Genomic DNA, 21,273 nt, shown 5'->3' on the forward strand with positions numbered 1-21,273 from the left:
AAACTTCCCAGTGCCGGACTGGCTCAAGAAAGCCCTTCGGGCGTTGTATGGCGAAATTTCTCAAAAAGCCCTTCGTCGTCATTTATCCATACAAAAATCAAAAGGCCCTTCGGGAAACGCCCGAACGCCCATAGGGCCAGTCCGGCACTGAAACTTCCATACATATTTCAGTACGCATTTTACCGATTTTACCATCTATCACATAAATTATGTAAATACGAAATACTCAACTACATACGTAATCATCATTTAGACTACTTTTTTTCAGTCATCTCAAGTGTTCAAAACCCGAATTGGTCTCGGATAAAGTGCAATACTATAGTATACAGCATAGACTTCAAGTCTTGGCCGTATGAGGTTCCTTTTTACTTTTTGATTTCCAATCATATTGCGCTAAACACAAATGCGGTTACTATTGTGCCCGTTTGCTATGTTATTGTCAGCAAATTTCAGTTTCGTGGCGTCGTGTTATTCCCACAATACCTCAACCACATCAGTCCATGCATGTGGCACATTCGAACGTAATTGATATACAGCTCATAAAGCCAGTCATAAATCAAAAGCAAATCAAATATAGTCCAAATTATGGATTCATAAAAGTAAAAATCACACACGAACATACGCACAGCTCGATTCTAATTGATTTCAATTAAAAGAACATTCATCATAGCGGTACGACAGCCAAAATGATATATATACGTACGATCCACACCACGAACATATTTTCGTGAAGTTCAATATCTCAATTTAAATAATTCATTCATAATAACATATCATGTTCGGTACAAAACTCCCAGCCACAAAATCGTCTATTGATAGCTTGTGATGGTGCTGCAGTTAAATCGGAATAAATTAACACGAATGCATCACTCAACTCATTCAAACAAACGATGTATACGCAGTGTCTTTAATAGGATGGAATTTTTAAGATGTTTATATAAAAACAGTCTTTAACTTCATTAAATACGTTTTCTAGGAATTCATGTCTCGCTTCGTCACTTTTGACTTGATGTCATCCGCACACACATACACCATTCTGATGTACCCGAAAAAAGAAGTTACCCGAATAGAGACGGCGTGTACTTAAACTGAAATTAAATGAGACAACGAACACGAGAAGAAGCATTTAAATTTGAAATTGTCGATGTACTGTATACTATTCGTTTCAGCATGTAAAGAACTAGTCGAGAATTTTACTATCGAAAATTATGTTAATCGAAAGAGAAGAAGAAATGGAAGTCAAATAAACAATCGTGAGCTGAGCACTTCACTTGTTTATCGTCGGTTCCAGGCAGCCGATCAAGTTTAAATTAACTTCTTTAATTCGTTCTTTAGTTGCACAATCACAATAATAGTGAAACAAGGCAATTATGACGTGTTCATGGGTCATTTCACATTGTAAATTGGAATTTTGTGATGTTCCTATTGAAATCAATTGATTTCGATACGGGTTAAGGAAGCAGTGTAACATCCGCCGTCGTGAAACGGGAAATAATTTTCATTGATTCAATGATCCACTCTTTCAGAGAATTTGGAGAGGTGTGGTCAGAATGTTACAACTTACAAGTGACATTGACCGGGTGTCCAAATGATTTCATGTGAGATCTTAAGGTGTGTCCCGAAACAAGTGCCCAACGAAGTTCTTTCACAAAAACCAAATTCGATTCATCAATCAATGTTCATTTACTGTCTATCCATTTCTCTATTTCCACTTTATTCGTTGGGTTCAATGGATGCGTTTCATACAAGTGAATCAGAAACTTCATTCGATTTAAGTGGAAAACATTTTCAGAATTGCGAATGGATTAGACTCATCATAATTGTAGAATTGGCCTTGTGCATTCATTATTCTCAATGTTTTGTAGACGCCACACGAAAAATGTGGGGAGAAATTTCGCTAAGGAAGTTGGTTCCATAGCGGTTAAAAGATATGTTCCATATATTTCAGTATTTTTACAAAAACGATCGTCGTTATCTTTGTCTGAGAACTACGCTCTTCAAAAGTCACCTCGTCTTCGAACGTAAGAAATTTGAATGGAGAGGACGAAGAGCGTGATACATAGACCAGCTTAAGACACTCACGGTCACGAAGGCGGCTAGAGCTCCACGAGTTCAGTGTTTTTTTTAAATAAAATTTTTAGTGCACAAAACGTCTTCTTCTAAATAACAGTTGGAGGAGTCAACATAGAAATTAGCTGCCATCAACTCTGTGATCACCTCAAAAGGTATTTTAACCTGTTCTCTGCGAACGTTAGTAAGAATTGAGTTAACGCACTATGACAATTTCGTGTGGGTGGATATGTAGGTGGTCTTAATTAATTGGTTCTTTCACAGCACCACTTTACTTGATGTTGTAGATAAGTACTGTTATATGACTCGTTATCGATAATGACCCAACAAAAATAAGTAATCAGAGAAACTGGAAAAACAAACGTTAAAAAACCTGAAGTACAAGATTTTAGATTTTACTTGGAAAAGTCAACAACGATTTATGTTAGGCATCATTTGTAAAGTATGCGTGACGACTATTTGCATCTCTTTCCATCACATTTTTAACCATATCTTCAGTCTCTTTCTTCAACAAACGAAGTAGATAACATCGTTGTTCGGACTTTTTTTTATTTTGACAAATGGAAAATGTGTAACTCACGCCAGAGGCAATGGTTATCATCCCAATATCCACATAATTACGTAAGTTACGCGACACCCCGCGGAAATGAAAATCACCACAAATATCGTCGGATATCGTCGGAAAAATATGGAGTTTTGCGTTTTGTGCAGCGATCAATATAAACTGAGGTGGCTACACAATGGACCGAGCCGAAATGAGTTCTCTTTTCATCAAAACGACTTTCAGTTCAGATTTCCCTTTTCGAGCGACCCACCCGCTTCACTTCATTTTATTATACAAACAAAGTTTCGGCGCTCTAGTTAAATTGGACACTGCTCTAAAACCAATTCCCCGAATTAATGTAATAATTTTTGCCTTAACCAAATTAACCAAAATAAAACATAAAGCCCAGAAACTCTTCATTTTTCGAGTAGAAAAAAATCATAATATCGGATTACAGAAGATACAGCTAGACGTGTAACATAAACACTAAACGCAATATTATGGCTATACACAGCAATAATGGTATACACAAGGAGACGGTCGACTGGTGTTAAATTTTATTTTATGGACACAAAAAAAACCGAGAGGATACAGTGGCAAGCAACAAAACATTAAACCGAAATTGCTGGTGATGTAAAAGGACTTAAATTGGGTCGCAGTCAGAAGGTGTTTTCATATATATATCCACGGGATGTATATTTCTATGTGTGTTAGCAGGTTGTTTCGTACAGAACGCATTAACTTTAATAATTTAAAGGATATTAAAGAGGACATAATGAAAAAATATTTTTTGATAAAGTACAGATTCAAGTGCACCTGAAGTGTCACGTAAATTATCCAGAACGATGCAATAGATTTAAAATAAAAGCATAAGTTGAGATTGAGATGGCCGTAACCACCACCAGGGCCTAAAATAAGGATTTTTAGCCGGGGGAGGAAATGTCTAGAAGTTCCATCTTTTTCTGTCAGAATGACACCTTTTGTCTGTCAGAAGGGCACCTTTATCCGTAGCGAAAAAAATGTTCGGCTCAAAAGTGAAGTTTTAGTTTTTTTCTGAAATTGAAATTAGACTTTACGGTTCATATTCACTACAAATTTCCTTACTTTCTGAAAAAAATTCTAAATTATTAAAGAAAACTTTGAAAAAAGGAAAACTTTCAAGGAAATTTCTTAAAATGAAGCCTCGGGGATAAGCTAAGAAGGATTGATATTTTGAGACTAACATTGAACTGAAAATGCAGAAGAAATGAAGAAACACTCAAGAAGTTTAAGAAACTTTAAAAAATTGATAAAAGTAATCTCTTGAAAAATCATCAGTCCTGAGTTCATTTTAGATCATGTAATGTTCATCCTAAGTAACCTTCATCTTGAGATGACATTTTCAGAAAATCTAAGGATCGACCATTTGCGTTTCTAACGCTAACCGAGCCGAGATCTCTATCGATAAAGATGTAATCGTTTTACAAGAAACCACCATCCATAGTCGAAGAGTGCTTTTTTCTTGAAATTTTCGTATGAAAAGAAAACCACTCCGCAACGTCTGAGCAGATCGCTTCACATAAAACATTTTTTCAATTTCAATTTTTTTCAGAATTATGGAATAGTAGTGATGGGACCTCAGAGGACTCAGAATGCCCGTCCCACTATATCTGAGCTAATCCTTCGAAAAAACGGGAAAACCGTTCCGCAAATAATTATTTTCTTGTAAAACCATCTGATCAGTAACACATGATCCAAAGATTCATTGAGAATCTTGTATTGGTTTTACTTTCAGTCAAGCTTTGAGCAAAAATACGAAAACTTGGTTCAGCTCTTTATTTAGCAATAATCTTTGATTTTGACCTTCTTCATCAACTGAAAAATCGAGGACACTGCCATTAGTGAACTTATGGTAAACGTAAACAACTTGAATTTAGTTAGATTAAAGTTTTGTTTTCGATGGCCTTTTTTTGATCTCAGGCCCTCCAGTCGGGGGGATTTGTAAGATTTAAAAAAACCGGGAGGATTGAAAGGGGACTGCGGGGGATTTTTCCCACGAGCTTATATGTTACTTTAGACCCTGGCCGTAACTAAGGTATATAAGCACTACAAAATAATTCGAGCAACAGAGGTATCAGATTTAACGATAAAAGGTCGAAACGCTTGCCATTCATACAAAGTTGAGCAAATTGGATAAGAAATTTGACGTCGGAGTGTGAGTGTTCTTGGAATCATGTCAACGCAGGACCAGTTAAAATATATACCAGTTTGAAGCAGGACCAGCTGAAAACAGGACCAGTTTAGAGCAAGGCCAGTTTAAAGTATGATCAGTTTAAAGCAGGACCAGTTTAAAGTATGATCAGTTTAAAGCAGGGCCAGTTTAAAGTATGATCAGTTTAAAGCAGGACCAGTTTAAAGTATGATCAGTTTAAATCAGGACTATTTAAAAACAGATTTAAAATGTGCAGTTGAATTTTCTATATTCACATCCCTTGATCCCAGATCTTTAGCAATGATCGAAATTAGCATATTAACAGAGACGCCATACGTATAATATTATTATCGGCTGGCAATATCAACTGTAACCGTTCTTAATTCAATTAGTCACAATTAAAAGTCAATTTAATCGAACATTCTCAAATATTCGAACATAAATAAATTAGCATTTCATGTATTTATCATCATAATTTTTCATCGTGTACCATATTGTGTATCTAAACTACCTACATAAATGTTCCGAGAATAAATTGGTTCAATATTTTGAATTGGTTAGTTTATTGTCGGGTTTTGTTCAATCATTTTAATAACAGTCTATATTCACTCCATTCATGCCAATCCAATGTAAATCAAATAATGAATGAAGCGTAAAGAATACATGAAATGCACGCACATATTGTATGTACCATCGAATATTTTGATTGGGTGCATGAATATTGGACAAAATTGTGGACTACCATCAAATTTTCCAATGTGGTTGTCAATTTACAGAAATAAATTACATTTTTTTGCTTACGTTCAAACGAAAAAAAAACTCGCAAAGAACGCTCTGACATGTGTGGGCTATAAATTTTGGCGAAATTATTCTTTAACGCGCTCAATTAACGCAAAAATTGTTTATTTTTGATCAACAAATTTATCGCTATTTATCGTCAGGAGATTTTTCGTAATATTTCTGTCAGCAATTTTCGTTCGCCTGTATTAATAAACAAAAAAAAATATTTTTTGTCGATCCAATTTACTGTTGAGCCAGTATGAGCATCATTCGTATTTGGTGGTTTAATGTGATCAGTTTCGTTAGATATTATTTTGATCAAATCGTAGGGACGTTTTTAAAACTCGAAAGCCAATAAGAACTTTCTTGGTTCCAAATAAGCTCCGAACAGGTCAGGTCAATCTGAGACTTAAATTGAAATAAATATCAACCTGACTCCACCAACTCAAGTCAGGTCAGATCAGGTAATTTTTAATGTCACGTCAGATCCGGAACCGAGGCATTCAGGTTGTGTTTTTTCTGATCTGATCTGAACTTGACCTATTCCGAACATAAGTTTTAAATAATTAGAAAGAGACCTATCGATTATTACGTCTAATTGTTAGCGGTCAGTCCCTGCGCCGCCATGTGAACTAAGCTAAGCCGATCCTTTCTAAGTACTTTTATATTATTTAACAAAATGTATGATTAATGAAGTAAAAGATTTTGTACTCGAAAAATTTCTTGTAAGTAATACTCGAAGTAATAGATTTAATGACTGCACTGTGATAAATGCTTGTCGTTTGTAGCAGATTGAGTTAAAATGACAACATCTAAAGTATCCAAATAACATTGACTGGAAGTACGTAGATAGAGAACTCGTAATACGCATCAAGCCAAAAAATAAACGGACAACATCGAGACACCACGACAAATGAACAGATAAAAAACTTGGCTTGGCTTTGTTGTTAAGTATTATGTATCCATCACAGTCGATCTAATCTCCAAAGTTTTCCAATTTGATGTTACTCACACAAAATCTGACGAAATCCGATGAAATATTCTCCAAAATATTCTCTTCCGAGAACCAGCAACGAATCATTTCCTATGGCATTCCGCTAAATCTGAGATAAGAACATTTAACTTTGAAAACTTTGGACATTTAACCAAACTTCAGCGAACATTAAAGTACTTGCCCCCTGTTCGAGCCAAAATTTTGATGCTCGAAAAGTTCAAGTTAAAATTTCCCTTTCCGAGACCTACATTCTACGGCAGGTGTTTTCCTGTTTACTAGAAGATAATCCCGCCAACAAAACCATTTGAATAGCAAAAATATTTGAAATTGTCATTTCGGTGCGGTATCATACGATACACAAATGAATGAACGCATGTATCCAAATTTAGCGGCATCACACATCATATATATCTAATACACCCGCAGCATGGATGAATTCAACCAACACCAGCATTATAACAATTTGCGAGTTAACATTTCGGCGTATCACTTTCTGTGTATCGTGTTATACCTCAACCTTTTCTTGTTATCGACGAGGTAAAAAAAAACTTTTTTTTTTTGTAAAATTTGTAAAGTCGTAACAACGAGGTAATGTCTACGTTAATACAGCGTAATGTGATACTCCATACAAGCATGATGTTACATATTACATTACATTTTATGCACACATGGGAACGAGAGACTTTTATTATTTTGCCTTCATGACTCGGCCGCCACTCAGCAAAATGAATATAGTACAAAACATTCTTTTGTCAATGTGTTAATACATCGTACGATATATCACGTGACCGTTTGTTTTTAGTAGAGACACGACCTCTACAGTTACAGATATAAGTGCTAATGGTTTTTAGATATAAACGTTACGTTCATTTTTCATTGGCGAAAAAATTAAAAACGGTTGCGTGCACGGTTTCTCACACGAAAGCAAAATTTGCACGTATGTTGCATAGGAATGTGTAGAGTGTGCTGTTGTATCATCATCCCGTGGTAGGACTGTTCTACAATGCATCGATTCTAGTGTGTCTGCCTGTCTACAATGCGTACACACCAACCAATTACATGATGTTCGATCATCGAAAATGTATGATAGATGAATTTACCATTTGAATTGATGAGAGTTTTGGTTTCAATTATCATCAAAGACAATTCTCGTTCAATTGAGCTCCCCTTTGACGAGTGTGCTTAAATGTAATAACCAAGTTAATTGTACCGAACAAGAACAAAGTGTAATTAATTTTCTGATGAATTAGCACATCAAATAGCTACTTGGAATCTGCATACACAATAGTACGCACACACACCAAAGGGAATTGCACGTTGCGATGAATTGCAATCAATGACATAATGATTTTTCGTGACGTTGATCGACTGAAGTTTACATTCACAAGTTCACTTCTATTTCAGTTAACTTACACACACGTTACTTGAAATTGCATTCTGAATTTACATTCTTTACGTATTGGTAGTGAATGTGTTTAGTCTCCCGCCCGTCCGTAAGACCACTAAGGTAAACATTTTCATTATCAAAATGTTTACGTTAAAATGCAGACTCAGCCTCGGAACAGGTCAGGCTTATCATGTCTGGACAGCTGAATATTTTTCTTGCTAAGTTCAGGTTCAGGAACCTGACCGTAGTTTAAAAGATTGACTTCAAGCATCAGAAGTCATATCGTGGCCAGGGCCAATGTAGAAAAGTCAGGTTCAGATGCAAGTCAGGTTCAGATGCAAGTCAGGTTCAGATGCAAGTCAGGTTCAGATGCAAGTCAGGTTCAGATGCAAGTCAGGTTCAGATGCAAGTCAGGTTCAAATGCAAGTCAGGCTCAGATGCAAGTCAGGTTCAGATGCAAGTCAGGCTCAGATGCAAGTCAGGCTCAGATGCAAGTCAGGTTCAGATGCAAGTCAGGTTCAGATGCAAGTCAGGTTCAGATGCAAGTCAGGTTCAGATGCAAGTCAGATTCAGATGCAAGTCAGGTTCAGATGCAAGTCAGGTTCAGATGCAAGTCAGGTTCAGATGCAAGTCAGGTTCAGATGCAACTCAGATTCAGATGGAAGTCAGGTTCAGATGCAAGTCAGGTTCAGATGCAAGTCAGGTTCAGATGCAAGTCAGGTTCAGATGCAAGTCAGGTTCAGATGCAAGTCAGGTTCGGCTAAACGTAAACTATAAGACAGGTTCAGTCTGATCTGTTTCAAACTTAATGTGGACTTTCAATTCACTTTTAATTGGACTCGGAATTTTCTGTCAGAAAAGTTGAGGTTGATTGATGAACAAAGGTGCTATTTAAGTGGTTCCATGTCCATTCTAATTAATGGCTTTCACATAAGTACGGTAAAAAGCAGAATTTCGAAGTACAAGATTCCTCAATGCTGACATTTGAAATAGCTGAAAGATGAAACTATGAAATCAACTACTTGACCTTTGATCAAGTACATTGGTACATTGGGTCTCCTAATAGTAAAATTAATGATAAAACAAAAACTGGGCGATACTTTGAACAACAGAAGTAATAGATTTGGAGATCACTACGTCGTAAAGTCATACCGGATTGGGTGGACTTGATGAATCGATTCGAATTAACTGTATCTGTTCATATTTGACTTAGTGACCTTGCCGTTTCTAAAAGGTTACCAAAAATAATTCTACAGTAGGATGGTCGTTTCACAGATTTAAAGCTTCCCAACACCCACTTATAGAAGCGACGGAATCTCCAGAAAACACACATTTGACCCGAAAGACTTGCGAGTGGAAATACTGACCGAGTAAATGCGGCTTGCTTCACACTATACTTGCAAATTGCACAATTGTGTGACTCGTTACAATGATAGTCAGTTGACGTCCAGTTAATGTCGAGGGTCATGCTTAATGCGTAATTTTTCACATAATTTTCGCCCTGAATTCGAATTGGATGCAAATTACATTTTTTTTTTCGTTCATCTAATGCATTACCGTAATGCAATTCTGTCGTACATGGAAAAAAAAATCGAATTGAAATAGTGAAGGGGTTAAAAACAAATGGGAACGAAGTGCGATATAGTGAGTGTGTTATTAACTTTTCAGTCCGAATAACAAATGGATGTGAAAACGAATGCAGAGCGATTCAATTAATTGCTTCGTTTAATTGTTGTTGCATGTTCGATTGACCGAATCGAAATGTCCGTTCCTCGGTGAACATCAATTTCATTAGTTCTCCTCACTTTTGCATATTGGCATCCAATTTTCCCTATTCTATATTAAAAGGATGAGGCGCGATTCCACTAGGATGGACTTTGGATGGAAATGGCGATGTCTCATCCCTTTGAAGGATTCTTTGATCTCATAATAGTTAATGTTTCGCACAGAGGTAGAGCTTTAGTTAGATTTCAAGCTCGGGAAGGTGATTAAGGAGTTGATCATAAAATGTGTAACGGAGTATCAGTGGAAAGGGAATGTACACAAATTACGTACTCTTTTCTTAGTAATGTTCGACTCATCGTCTCCTTTATCGTACGATTTTTCCATACAAATAAATGTCATTTTCTAAGGACCATTCGAAATCGTCCCCCAAACAGGAATTTTATGTTACGTAATGACGATACATTTCAAAGATCGTAAATCGCAGACAGTCTTTAAAAGCTACTTTCGTGTCTCAAACATAGGCGAAGGCAATCGAGCTTCAAAATGCCTTGGCATGTAAACATTTATAATTAACACAGTGGAAGCGTCTGACTTCACGAGTGTGATTTTAACTCTTTACTGAACACTTCAACGTGTTACATAAATAATTACACTTCAGCAGACTGAGGATAAAATTCCACGAATAAAATGCAAAAGAGGAAAATGCCTGGAAATCTACATTGCACATAGAAATGCCTTACGAAGAATTCTGTGCTCTTGTTTCGCATTATAAACGCAAAGTATGTGATGGCACTTGTATCTGTACGATATTGCGATTCGTAGACTCGAAATGGGATTTTTAAATTTTTTCGTTCTATTGCCATTCGACTCCTTCATCTCATATGTCTGACATTCAAACATCGACAACATTACCATTACCATCATATACTATAAAGGCAATACAGCACAGCAAATACCGGATGTTACATAACGCGGTATCCAACAACAATTTGCGTTCATCAATTAATTGCTTTTCGATTTGGTTCTATATTCTAAATTGGATTAGGTTTGAATGCAAAATCAAGCACAAACCATGGAAATTTCTTGTAATAATTTGCTTACGGATGAATGGACCTAGCGAAGGTTGTGATTAATATTATTGGGATGTTGTTGAACTGGTACTTTTGCTAGAAGATGGAAAGAAGCTAATTGGCACGCAAAAAAATAATTGGGAGCAGAACTAAACGGTTTGTTCACTATCGAGGAGACAGAGATAGAGATAGCACTTTAGATGGTAAAATGAACAACTTAACTCGTCAAGTACGTCCAATCAAAAAATTACATTGAATGATCAACTGATTACCCTACTCAAGAAATTTCATTGAACAATCGCTATGTAATAGAGCAAATAATTTACGTTACGTTGACACCAGCCGTATCAACTGATATCAGCATGTCCATTTAATCTCCATTCATAACAATTGCGCGTCTAATCATACACAGGCGCTTATTATACGGCGCTAAGAAATACAATACTAACCAACGGTAAATTGAAAATTATCTAATTTTGAAAAGATTTATCGTCTCCGTCTCGCCATTGCCCGCCCACCATTGTTGATAAACACAAAAACAATTTAATGCGATGATAAGATGGGTTCAAATCAACAACCTTTTCTTCTGTTTCGCAATTAAATAATCTGAAGAAAAATAAACAACACAAAATGACGAACTACTTGATTGGCACAAATTCAAGTTCAGATAGAAAATTGATCGAAATTTCGATTTCCATATTCAACATCTTGTCCATCTTGTCGAAGTTCCAATGGCATCAACCGTAATGTTTATCTCAATCTGTGAAGATACGAGATCAACATCGGAATTATGCGTTATGTTAAAAGCTGCTAAAATGTGCTAAACTGTCGGGTTATGTTGTTTTCAACAGAAGTTTTTCCTGGGTCGTAAAAATAGATATGTTTGCTACAGGTGTTAGAGTGATCTGACAAATTAAATTTATTAAATGTTAAACACACGAAACTAGAAGACGAAGAACACAGTGCTGTGCACTATATTATTTACGAGCGTCTTGCGAACATATTCTATTCAGCAATTTGTTTACTTGGCAGTTTGTATTTGAGGAATTGTAATTTAATAATGACGAAATACAGGTGATGTATCATTGTGACGCAGCACAACATTAATTGGAATTAATTTCAGATTTTGTTATTAGAGATTTGTCTACTTAACGACGCTGTTCTTTTCCTTAACTCGAAATATCAATTCATTGTTGTGGAACTGTAATTCTCTAGGGGACTGAATTCTGGGGTGGAAATGCAGGCACTAAAAGATGTAAAATCGTCTAATTGCCTTCAGGACTCGGGCGTAACTTGAACTTCCACTGGCTTTTTGACAACTCGAAACTTTAGAAAATAGTTTTCAGAAATGTAACAGGAATATACTGAAAGCAGGTCTGTGAGGCCCGAAGGTGATTTCGACTTTTTTTTTAAACTGGCGTTTGGGTAGCCAGTTCGGTCCTTACTGAAAGTAACGCCTCATCATATTAGGAGAACGATCGAACACTGTTTTCTTGTGATACTTGATGAAGCTTCATATCTTTCGTTCAGTACCTACGAGATTTAATGAAATGTGATGTCACAAAGGACACTGCACATCCGAGAAAAAACTCATTATATTTAGTGAATTCGAGTGCATCCCTTCAGAGTTAAAATTTAAAATTCTTTGAAATAATCTTGTCTAAGAGCAGCGTCCATTCTGTGCTGAGCTGTGTTATCAGTACATATTTCAGTAATGCTCTCAGTTCATTCCCTTGACTTCTATGAATTTATGAAGCAGCTAAAGTAAATAAACTGCATCAATATTGCGTGAGCGCGAATATGATTACACGTTTTCACTTTTTTTTACATTACGTAACAGCCTAACAGCTTATCAACATTGTTGTTTCCCTCCCGTCAGCATTCGTTTTGATTGGCCTAATTGCACTAAATTAGCGATAAGATTAGGATCGTTGGCAATAAGTCACGAAACATCAAAAAAGACCCACTGACTCTGAGTCATGTGTGTATGTGTATACACGTTCGTTCCGTATATATTCGTTCTTTGAAATTTGGAGATAATTGTTTTGGTGAGATCAACGTCATTTTCTAAAAGAAAGATAAATTTTGCGGAAAATTACCGAACAGAACCAATATTTACAACAGGTTAATCTCTCTCAAATATTCAAAGTTATCTTCCTGTTATTGCACTTGGGTTTGACAAACATTTCCAATCGGGACTGTATTTGAATCGTTAAATATAGAAAGCGGACACATCACACTAGCGAATTGTAAGAAATATGAAAATTAAATAGTTTGATGTAAATAGGATGTTTGGGATTATTGGACGAAAAGACAAACTTGGAAGAGGACAAGCGCGGTCCATTCTCATGTAAATGACATGGTTAACATAGTCCACATAGGGAGTGGATTTCCGATAGAACGTAAAGATTATATGTAAGGTCCAACCAGTTCAACGTCTGGTTGAACTGTAGGTTGAACTTAGAGTTTAGTGAGCATATGGTTTTTCGGTGTCCTTCGCTTATATTGCGAAAAATGCTGTGTTAAAAATGATGAAGTAAAAGATTATTATATCGAACACTGGGCGTGAAACAAAAGAAGTACTAGATCACAAAATGATTGATGTTTCTAAAAGCTTCAATCCACTGTGTAAGCGTATGGTACAGGTACACAATGGGTCGAATAGTATAATCATAGTTGCATAAAGACGACAAATCAGCTGTTCGGAGATATCACAAGACCAACTTTGAAAATTCGTCTCGGACTGTAACTGAAAGTTGGTCAACATATCTTCGGAAAAACGGTTTTCTTTTCATTGTTATCTGCATAACATTGCAGATCTTATGTTTACACACTAATCATCAACCTAATCACATATGGAACACACATGCAAACACTGCTGCAGAGACAGGGAGAGAATGAAAATGAGAGAAAGATGAGATATATAGAGTGCAAGAATATCAAACAAATATGTGAAGACGATGAATGAAATTAGACAGCATCAATTAAGTATAAAATCTAACTTATACCAATCCATACAATCTTGAGATAAAGCGGAGGTGTGTTTCATATGTAAAGAACATAAATAATAGTGGCATAGCATATACACCACCAATATATAGGTATAACACTAACATTCACTGCATTACATGGGTTATTCATGGTAAATTCGGAGAAAAGTGATAAAAAAATTTCGATGATCATCCGATATTTTATTTTGTTTACACATTCAAGTTTGTAAAATACGTCGGATTGTTATGTAGTATGTAGTACTGGGAGGTGTGTTGTATTGTTGCTTGTATAGTATAAATTATTATAACTGAGTTAAATGAGTGAAGTGAGCTGCAGGTCTTACGACAATTTTTGCGGACACTAATTGATATCACCTTGGCATATTTTGACAATATAAGGAAAACTGTCCGTTTCATTTCTCATCAATTTGCTAAAACCTGGTTTTTCTCAATCGAACCAATTTTTTTTTTTTTTTTTTGATCATAGAGTAAACAAAATGATATTTTTGGTAAACACATTCCGTACGTTTCGTTGTAAGATGCAAAGTGTGAGTATGTGTTTACCTTCTCATTCGGATACGTAGAAGAACAGGTTTTTCGATAAATAAATAAATAAAATTTCCAAAACAATTGATTACGTATTGACTATCGGATAGTGTGTAATTCAGCACACGTTCTACGATTGCTTTCGATGTGGGGGATACGTGTTCCTTAATTGAAATGAAACAAAAATCAAATTCCCCCCACTAACCTGAATTGTATCCTTTGGACAATTTGGTACCGTTGTTGACGATTGTATAATTATTGCTAATGCCTTTGCCACCTTGTACGAACACACAAAATTGAACTAAAAAACACGCCACAAATATTTTAAAAATAAACTTTCGACTAGTACTATACCAACACATGTTTTAGATATAGAATGGAACAAAAATTATTCGTAAAAATATAAATAAATGAAATCCGAATCCGATCACAGCAATATTATTAGTGTACTACACACTCGGCTGGTCTTTCTTTGGACAATTTTTTTTTGTTGGTTCCTGTAGCTTATGCTGTAAATATCATCTCTTATCGATTTTACACAAAATAACACAATTTACTTGAACACGAAAAAGGATCTTAACAAATAAATGAGAAAATTGAGCTCAACTATTCTGTTCCGAATTTATTGTCTGTCCACGGAAAATCGTACAACACTTTTCTGATTTTCGGTTTGTTTTTTTTTTGTATTTATTTCCGATAAATTGAGGTTATGTGTCCGGGAATCGGTGTTTGTTTTCCGATTTTTGTTTTCCTCTTGTTTAATTCTGTAATTTATTCGAAATATTACTATCCGGAGGTGTGTATTGCACATATGAAACTACACTGTTAGATCGGCACGTAAAAACCACCCGCATAATACGAAATATTACAAATTTTCATCTATTTTGTGATTCGGCGCATTACATTACATTAAAAGGAATCATAACGAACTGAATTTACAGGCAGACGTTGCCGATCGACCAGGGCACTAAAATGATTTCGAAGAGTGTGAAAGAGAGTCGAGAGTGGCGCACACCAATACGAACTAATGTCAATATTATATGAGTGTGTTCCGATGTGTGCAGATATTTTTCTGATGTGAGGATATATGAATGACGTTTTAGATTATGCATTGGTATGCGTGTCGGATAAAATACTTTGATACGAGTGTCAGCAGAACTAAGCCGTTTGTATCGTAAGCCATGGTAGCATAACATGTATCGTAATATGTAAATGTTATATTTTAGTAATTTATGCAATGCAATGCAATTTATGATGCCGAGTGGCATAAAGTTACTTATCTACCGAGGTTGGTATGAAGGTATTTTTTCGCACTAGATGTCGATTGTCGACCCGATATGAAGCCGAAAACGACTCATTACTGCATAAACAAAAATCAGTTTTTCGCATTTTCTGGCCGCAAGGCAACAAAATTCCGTTCTGTCTTGCTGAGACATTTTTTGTTGACAGGCGTGTGGGAAAGTTTGTGTTTCAAGCCAAAGGCGAGGAATGCAGTAATACTTTCTAAAATTAAGTTTCCATCCAACCTGCTATCGATAACGTATAACGACGACAAAAAAAAGCAACAACCTCGGTTGAAGTGTAAGAGTTGATATCAGAAACTAGATTCTAAAAGGAATTTGAAGCCTAGTTATGTTTATCTTTTTCTTGCAGTGGCCGTGTACGTATGTAATTTGATAATCTGATAACAGATTGTGTGAAATGTCAACTTGATAAAAATACATTTTTTTTTTCAAGTTTTGTTTTCAATGAGTGTGTTTTACAAAACCTGTCTAAACTGTCAAAATTTGTGTTTCACCAGCCTTCGTAAGTGTCTTCACCTGTTCTTTCAGAACCTTGTGTAATTTTTCATGCAAAGGGACAAAATCCTGAGAAAAGATCCCGATTGACCTTATTTTCGTCTCCTAAGCATGATAAAGTGACTGCTCGCCTTAAGAGTCAATAAAGTGAAATCTTTTTACTCTTTGATTTTAAAATGTTAAATTTTCATCTGTCATTTACTAACTATTTAGACATCGAAATGCATGTTTTTTTCGCACTAGTCCGTTAAAGTGAAAAATACTGACAATCGAAAAAAATGACACTAGATGCCGCTGTAGTATGGAAAAACTCTTTGGATCCAAGGCTGTGTATGTTGGGTCACGCAGATCGCCATTTTATTAGATACGCGGGAACACACCTTTTCCATACAAACAAATTCACCAAAATTGGATTTGTATGGCGTGGTGAATTTTTTGTATGAAATGTGATGTGTAAACCGCGTATCCAAGGTTCTGCCACGTATCTGCATCTGCATGACCTCCCGCATACAGCCTTGGCCTGAACGCATAAACCTTTTCTACTTTGAACGTTTTTTTTTTTTCAGTTTCCATGACTTATTTTACCAACATTAGTCCAAACGCTTTTTCTGATGGCCCAACTTTTTCGTTCTTCCGAAGATATCCTTTTCCACTTTTTTGTTACACAATCGAATACATTTGATTTCCCATTACTACACGTTCCTCAATCATTAATTCCGCAGTTGTTGGTGTAGGTTAGTTAGTAAAACACATATTACTACGCATTTACAGTGCGGAACAGAAAAAATAAAAATTAATCTCAAGGGGTAACTTTTAGGAATGATTTCAGGAAGGGATGTGTACGATTTACGGAGAAGCATTACATACTGGGGTAAATGTTCAAATGGAAAACAATTTTATTTCCGATTTTCATGAGAGAAATAAATGGACGTAAGGCATTTATATCAGAAAGAGAATACATTTCGATTCGATTTGATGTATACTACACTTATGGGTATTTTGTGTGGTAAAAATGCGGATCATACAAAAATATCTTTGCATTTTAAATATTCGTATTTTCCACCTCGGTTGGTTGATTTCATTAGATGAGGTAGAAAATATTGGGAATCCATTACGTATAAATTTCACATCAAGTGCGTAAATTATCGATTAACCAACGGAGTAATAGACATTATCATATCGTATCTATGTTATCCCACTCCCACCCCCATTTTTCCTTTTACATCTATTCCATGCGTCAATTTTTCGGCTGGTTAAACTTTAAGACTTTGTTTAAGGAACCCATTCTCCCCTGGAGAATCTCCAGCAGGCCCAATTTTCACATATTCGCAATTAGTATTCGAATACTATTCAGGAAAAACGTTCTTTCTAATCGGTTTCCTTCTATCAAAGCACTCCTAGCACTAAACTGAACGAGACACATGTCAAAATACGGATGTCTATTTGGATGGTGATTTCGCCTTCATATTTTCTGTGTCTATAACTGAGAGACTGTCCGTTCTCGATCATTCACTTTCGAATCTATTAAGTGTAGCACTCCCGTGATACGCGTGTAAGTTACTTTATAAGCCATATAGCTACAGAGACCAACATTTTGGGAAAATGTGGTAAGAACGTTTTGTATACCAGCAAAGTTATTCCTTCCTTGGAAATGATCTTTGCGAAATATATCTATCTATCTCTCGTTAAATTTCCATATAACAACATTATTGCTTGAGAAGAAAATGCGCTGTATATATACGCATTGGACTAATACACATGCTTGCCAGTGTCAAAATTCACTCAATCGGAAAAATTTTTTTCCAGTGCTTTCCATACGCTTCTTATATGCAAAATCCACAGGGAAATTACTAGTGTTGTTCGTGTCAGTCGAAGGAATTTATATTGATGTGTGTTATTATTGGGTGGAAAAGCTGTAATTCTGTATGTTATTTACTCTACGATATGTATTATGTAATATTTACCTGTTCAGGCTCATGAATGTTGGTTTTTAAAAGGCCGCGGGCAAAATGCATAAATTTAAAATAAAAATTTGAGATCTTATGAATAAAACAAAAATTAGTCAGAGAACGCTTATAGGGTGAAGGTGACGCAAGTTGTTGTGCATTTGCTTACAAAATAACTCTAAAATTTTATATTGATGTGTGTTATTATTGGGTGGAAAAGCTGTAATTCTGTATGTTATTTACTCTACGATATGTATTATGTAATATTTACCTGTTCAGGCTCATGAATGTTGGTTTTTAAAAGGCCGCGGGCAAAATGCGTAAATTTAAAATAAAAATTTGAGATCTTATGAATAAAACAAAAATTAGTCAGAGAACGCTTATAGGGTGAAGGTGACGCAAGTTGTTGTGCATTTGCTTACAAAATAACTCTAAAATTTTAACAAAGATTTTAAAACCTTCCTCAACATCCGCTCTAACTTTTTCATTACGAATCTAAGGATCTAATCACGTCCTTCGTCAATTTCTTTATCATACCGTAAATTTACGTCACCATGGAAATTTAAGAACATTATCACGACTTCAATTAAAGTTCGGAACAGATCTGTAACTGAAAAAATGCGATCTGAAATTTTCAGGTTCAGTTCAGATTGATTTAAAATTTATCTGATCTGAATCTGAAAATTTCAGATTAAATCTCAATTCAAAATGAAACCTAAAAATCTAAAATTTTTCAATCTGATCTGAATAACTATTTTCGGATTGATCTGAAAATTTCTGAATTTTTTTGAAATTTTCATACAAATATTTCAGATAAACAGATCAAATAAGTTTTTACCTGAACTGAATCTGAAATAAAGCGATCTGAAAGTTTCAGATCGCATTTTTCAGATTCAGTTCAGATCGGATCTGAAAATTTCTCAATCTGATCTGAAAATTCTCAGATTGGTCTGATCTGTTCCTAGCTCTAACTTCAATTATGTCAAAAATTCAGAAGGAAACCAAACAAAACCCTCAGAAGCCCAAATAGTTCTCGCCCTGAGAAGATGACGGGCAGTGGAATTTTACTAACCATTCTATCAACACCTTGATGCTCCTAATGGACCAGAAGGGAACCAAAAAAAAAATTAAAAAAAACCTTCAAAATCCCAGAGTTCTCACCCTGGGATATTGCAGTCCTACAGAAGGTCACTGGCATTCTAACTTTTTTGTTTTAATGCTATTTCGGCCTGTGGGTTCCCTGGATGAAGAGATGGAGATACACTTCCTTCTCCATCTTTGTTCTCCGTGAAAAACTCTCCATCGGCTAAAATAATTCGCACAACTTCTTTAACAACAAATCAAGTTTAATTTTTGGACCGAAGCTTTAGTATGCTCTAAGCCGAGTTATAGGAAGGACGTGAGGAGTCAATTTTCGTTGAGACTTGCGTCACACCTACTAAATGACGTGCAGGCATGATAAAATTGTTTTGTTGCAGTAGATTCTTTGTTTTTTATTGCCTTCCGCGATTGTATTTCCTAATTTATGGGAAGGAATTTAATTTCACCATTCCATTGTGGAAATTATCTGTTTATCTGCCTAGAACGATAATCTCGATGTTAGCCCTCTTGGGCAAATTTCTTTAAATGGCGTATGCACCTCTGTCCTAAATGTTTATTTTGACGATTTGGAATAACGCCTTCGGCTCGGTATATAACTTCCAAATCGTCAAAATAAACATTTTAGACAGAGGTGCATAATCTACATATTATTAGTCGTTGCTGACGATTTATCAGATGTTGAATTGTTCACACTAACCTCCTCTCCTCGTACCAAGGCTACAGACTGTTGGGGAAGTCACGAAGAGCGCCATTTCATTAGACTATGGAGTTGTAAAATTTGAGAATCCATCTACCTAGTAGATTCTACTATGAAAATGTCAAATTTTGTGTGTGTCACCCGTTGATCTGTGTGACCTCCCTAACAGTGTATAGCCTTGGTTCATACAAGGTTAAGTGAAGACCCAGTATGTGTTTGACGCATTCTCAGCAGATACTGTGCATTAATTTTCATTTATTTATTTATCATGTCAGCACTCGGTAAGTTGTTTTTTCTGTGTATTACACTGTCTTCGGTATCAATCACTTTACATCACCGTTCTGTCTGTGATCGTAATAGTAGTCATTGGCCATAGTGGTGAGTCATTTCCAAAGTATAAAAACACTGAATACAGTTACGCACAACGCAGATGAATAAACACTGAAGGTAACGGGAACGCTTAGCGGAGCACAAGTTTCAGATGAATATAATTTTTGTTATGTTGCGTCAGTGACTTTCGATGGTTGCTAGGAATCTCGCGCAGTGTCATTCACAATAATTCACATTTTGACACATTTTGTATAAGGAAGATGACACTTTGTGAATTATTGTGAATGACGCGGCGCGAGATTCCTTAACACCCTTTCGATGTGAATTCGATTTCGTACAAACTTAGCAGCAACGTTACAAATATTAATTCAACTGAAAGTTGGGATTCATCGTTAGATAGGACAAAAAATAGCGCAAAAAATTTAAAATCCTTTTTTCTTCCAGCGGAAAAGCGTTTTATTTTCTATTTGCACTGCAAATTTTGGAGTAGTAACGAATTAATTACCCGCAGTTTTCAATGTGCCGAACGATAAAACTAAATGAAAGTCAAAAATAATCTTAACTACGTCATTCATTTCAAATTTTATGAAAAAGTAGTCCAATTACACTAAGAAAGGGAATAATACCAAAAGTTTCTGTTGAAATAAAACTTTTTACTTTTATCGCCGGAACACTTAAGCTTTAACTTATGAATAGAGAATAAGGAAAGTCAGTCGTTGATTTTTAAAGTGTGACAACAAAGGAATAACTCAGTAACAGCAAAATACCTATACCACAAATCGCATTTTACTTTCAAAGTTAAAATCGGATTTTTTTCACGATATGAAGAAGACTTTATTTGAAATTTTATGGTTGTGTTCCATCTTGGCGACACTGTATAACACTCTTTGGTAATTCTCACAAGAAACAAACTTTTCGGAAGATGAATGTGCCTGTGAGTGTTTATCCATCTAAAATAGAAATATTTAATTAGTAAACCATGGCGCGAAGTAACTCTGCTCTGGAAGCAACAGTAATAATAATAATAATAATAATAATAATAATAACGTATGGTTATTGTTCAGCCGGGAGGACACATTTCAAAGTGACAGATTTCGGATTCC

General features: G+C 35.6%; 1 protein-coding gene across 5 annotated transcripts in view; it reads right to left on the reverse strand.

The window, feature by feature from the left end:
- Window positions 1-15,244, reverse strand: part of LOC119084342 (low-density lipoprotein receptor-like) — a 162,318-nt gene extending 147,074 nt beyond the window's left edge. For 2 of the 5 annotated variants that reach the window (XM_037194274.1, XM_037194275.1), the window contains exon 1: window positions 14,503-15,244. In XM_037194274.1, coding sequence (XP_037050169.1) covers window positions 14,503-14,659 — 157 coding nt within the window. In that variant the 5' untranslated portion in view covers window positions 14,660-15,244. The remainder of the gene's footprint in view (window positions 1-14,502) is intronic. The other 3 variants (XM_037194278.1, XM_037194281.1, XM_037194280.1) reach the window with 3 other exon arrangements.
- Between the last annotated feature and the right edge of the window lie 6,029 nt (window positions 15,245-21,273).

Source organism: Bradysia coprophila, unplaced genomic scaffold (genome assembly GCF_014529535.1).
Source record: "Bradysia coprophila strain Holo2 unplaced genomic scaffold, BU_Bcop_v1 contig_732, whole genome shotgun sequence".
Classification (NCBI taxonomy): Eukaryota; Metazoa; Arthropoda; class Insecta; order Diptera; family Sciaridae; genus Bradysia; species Bradysia coprophila.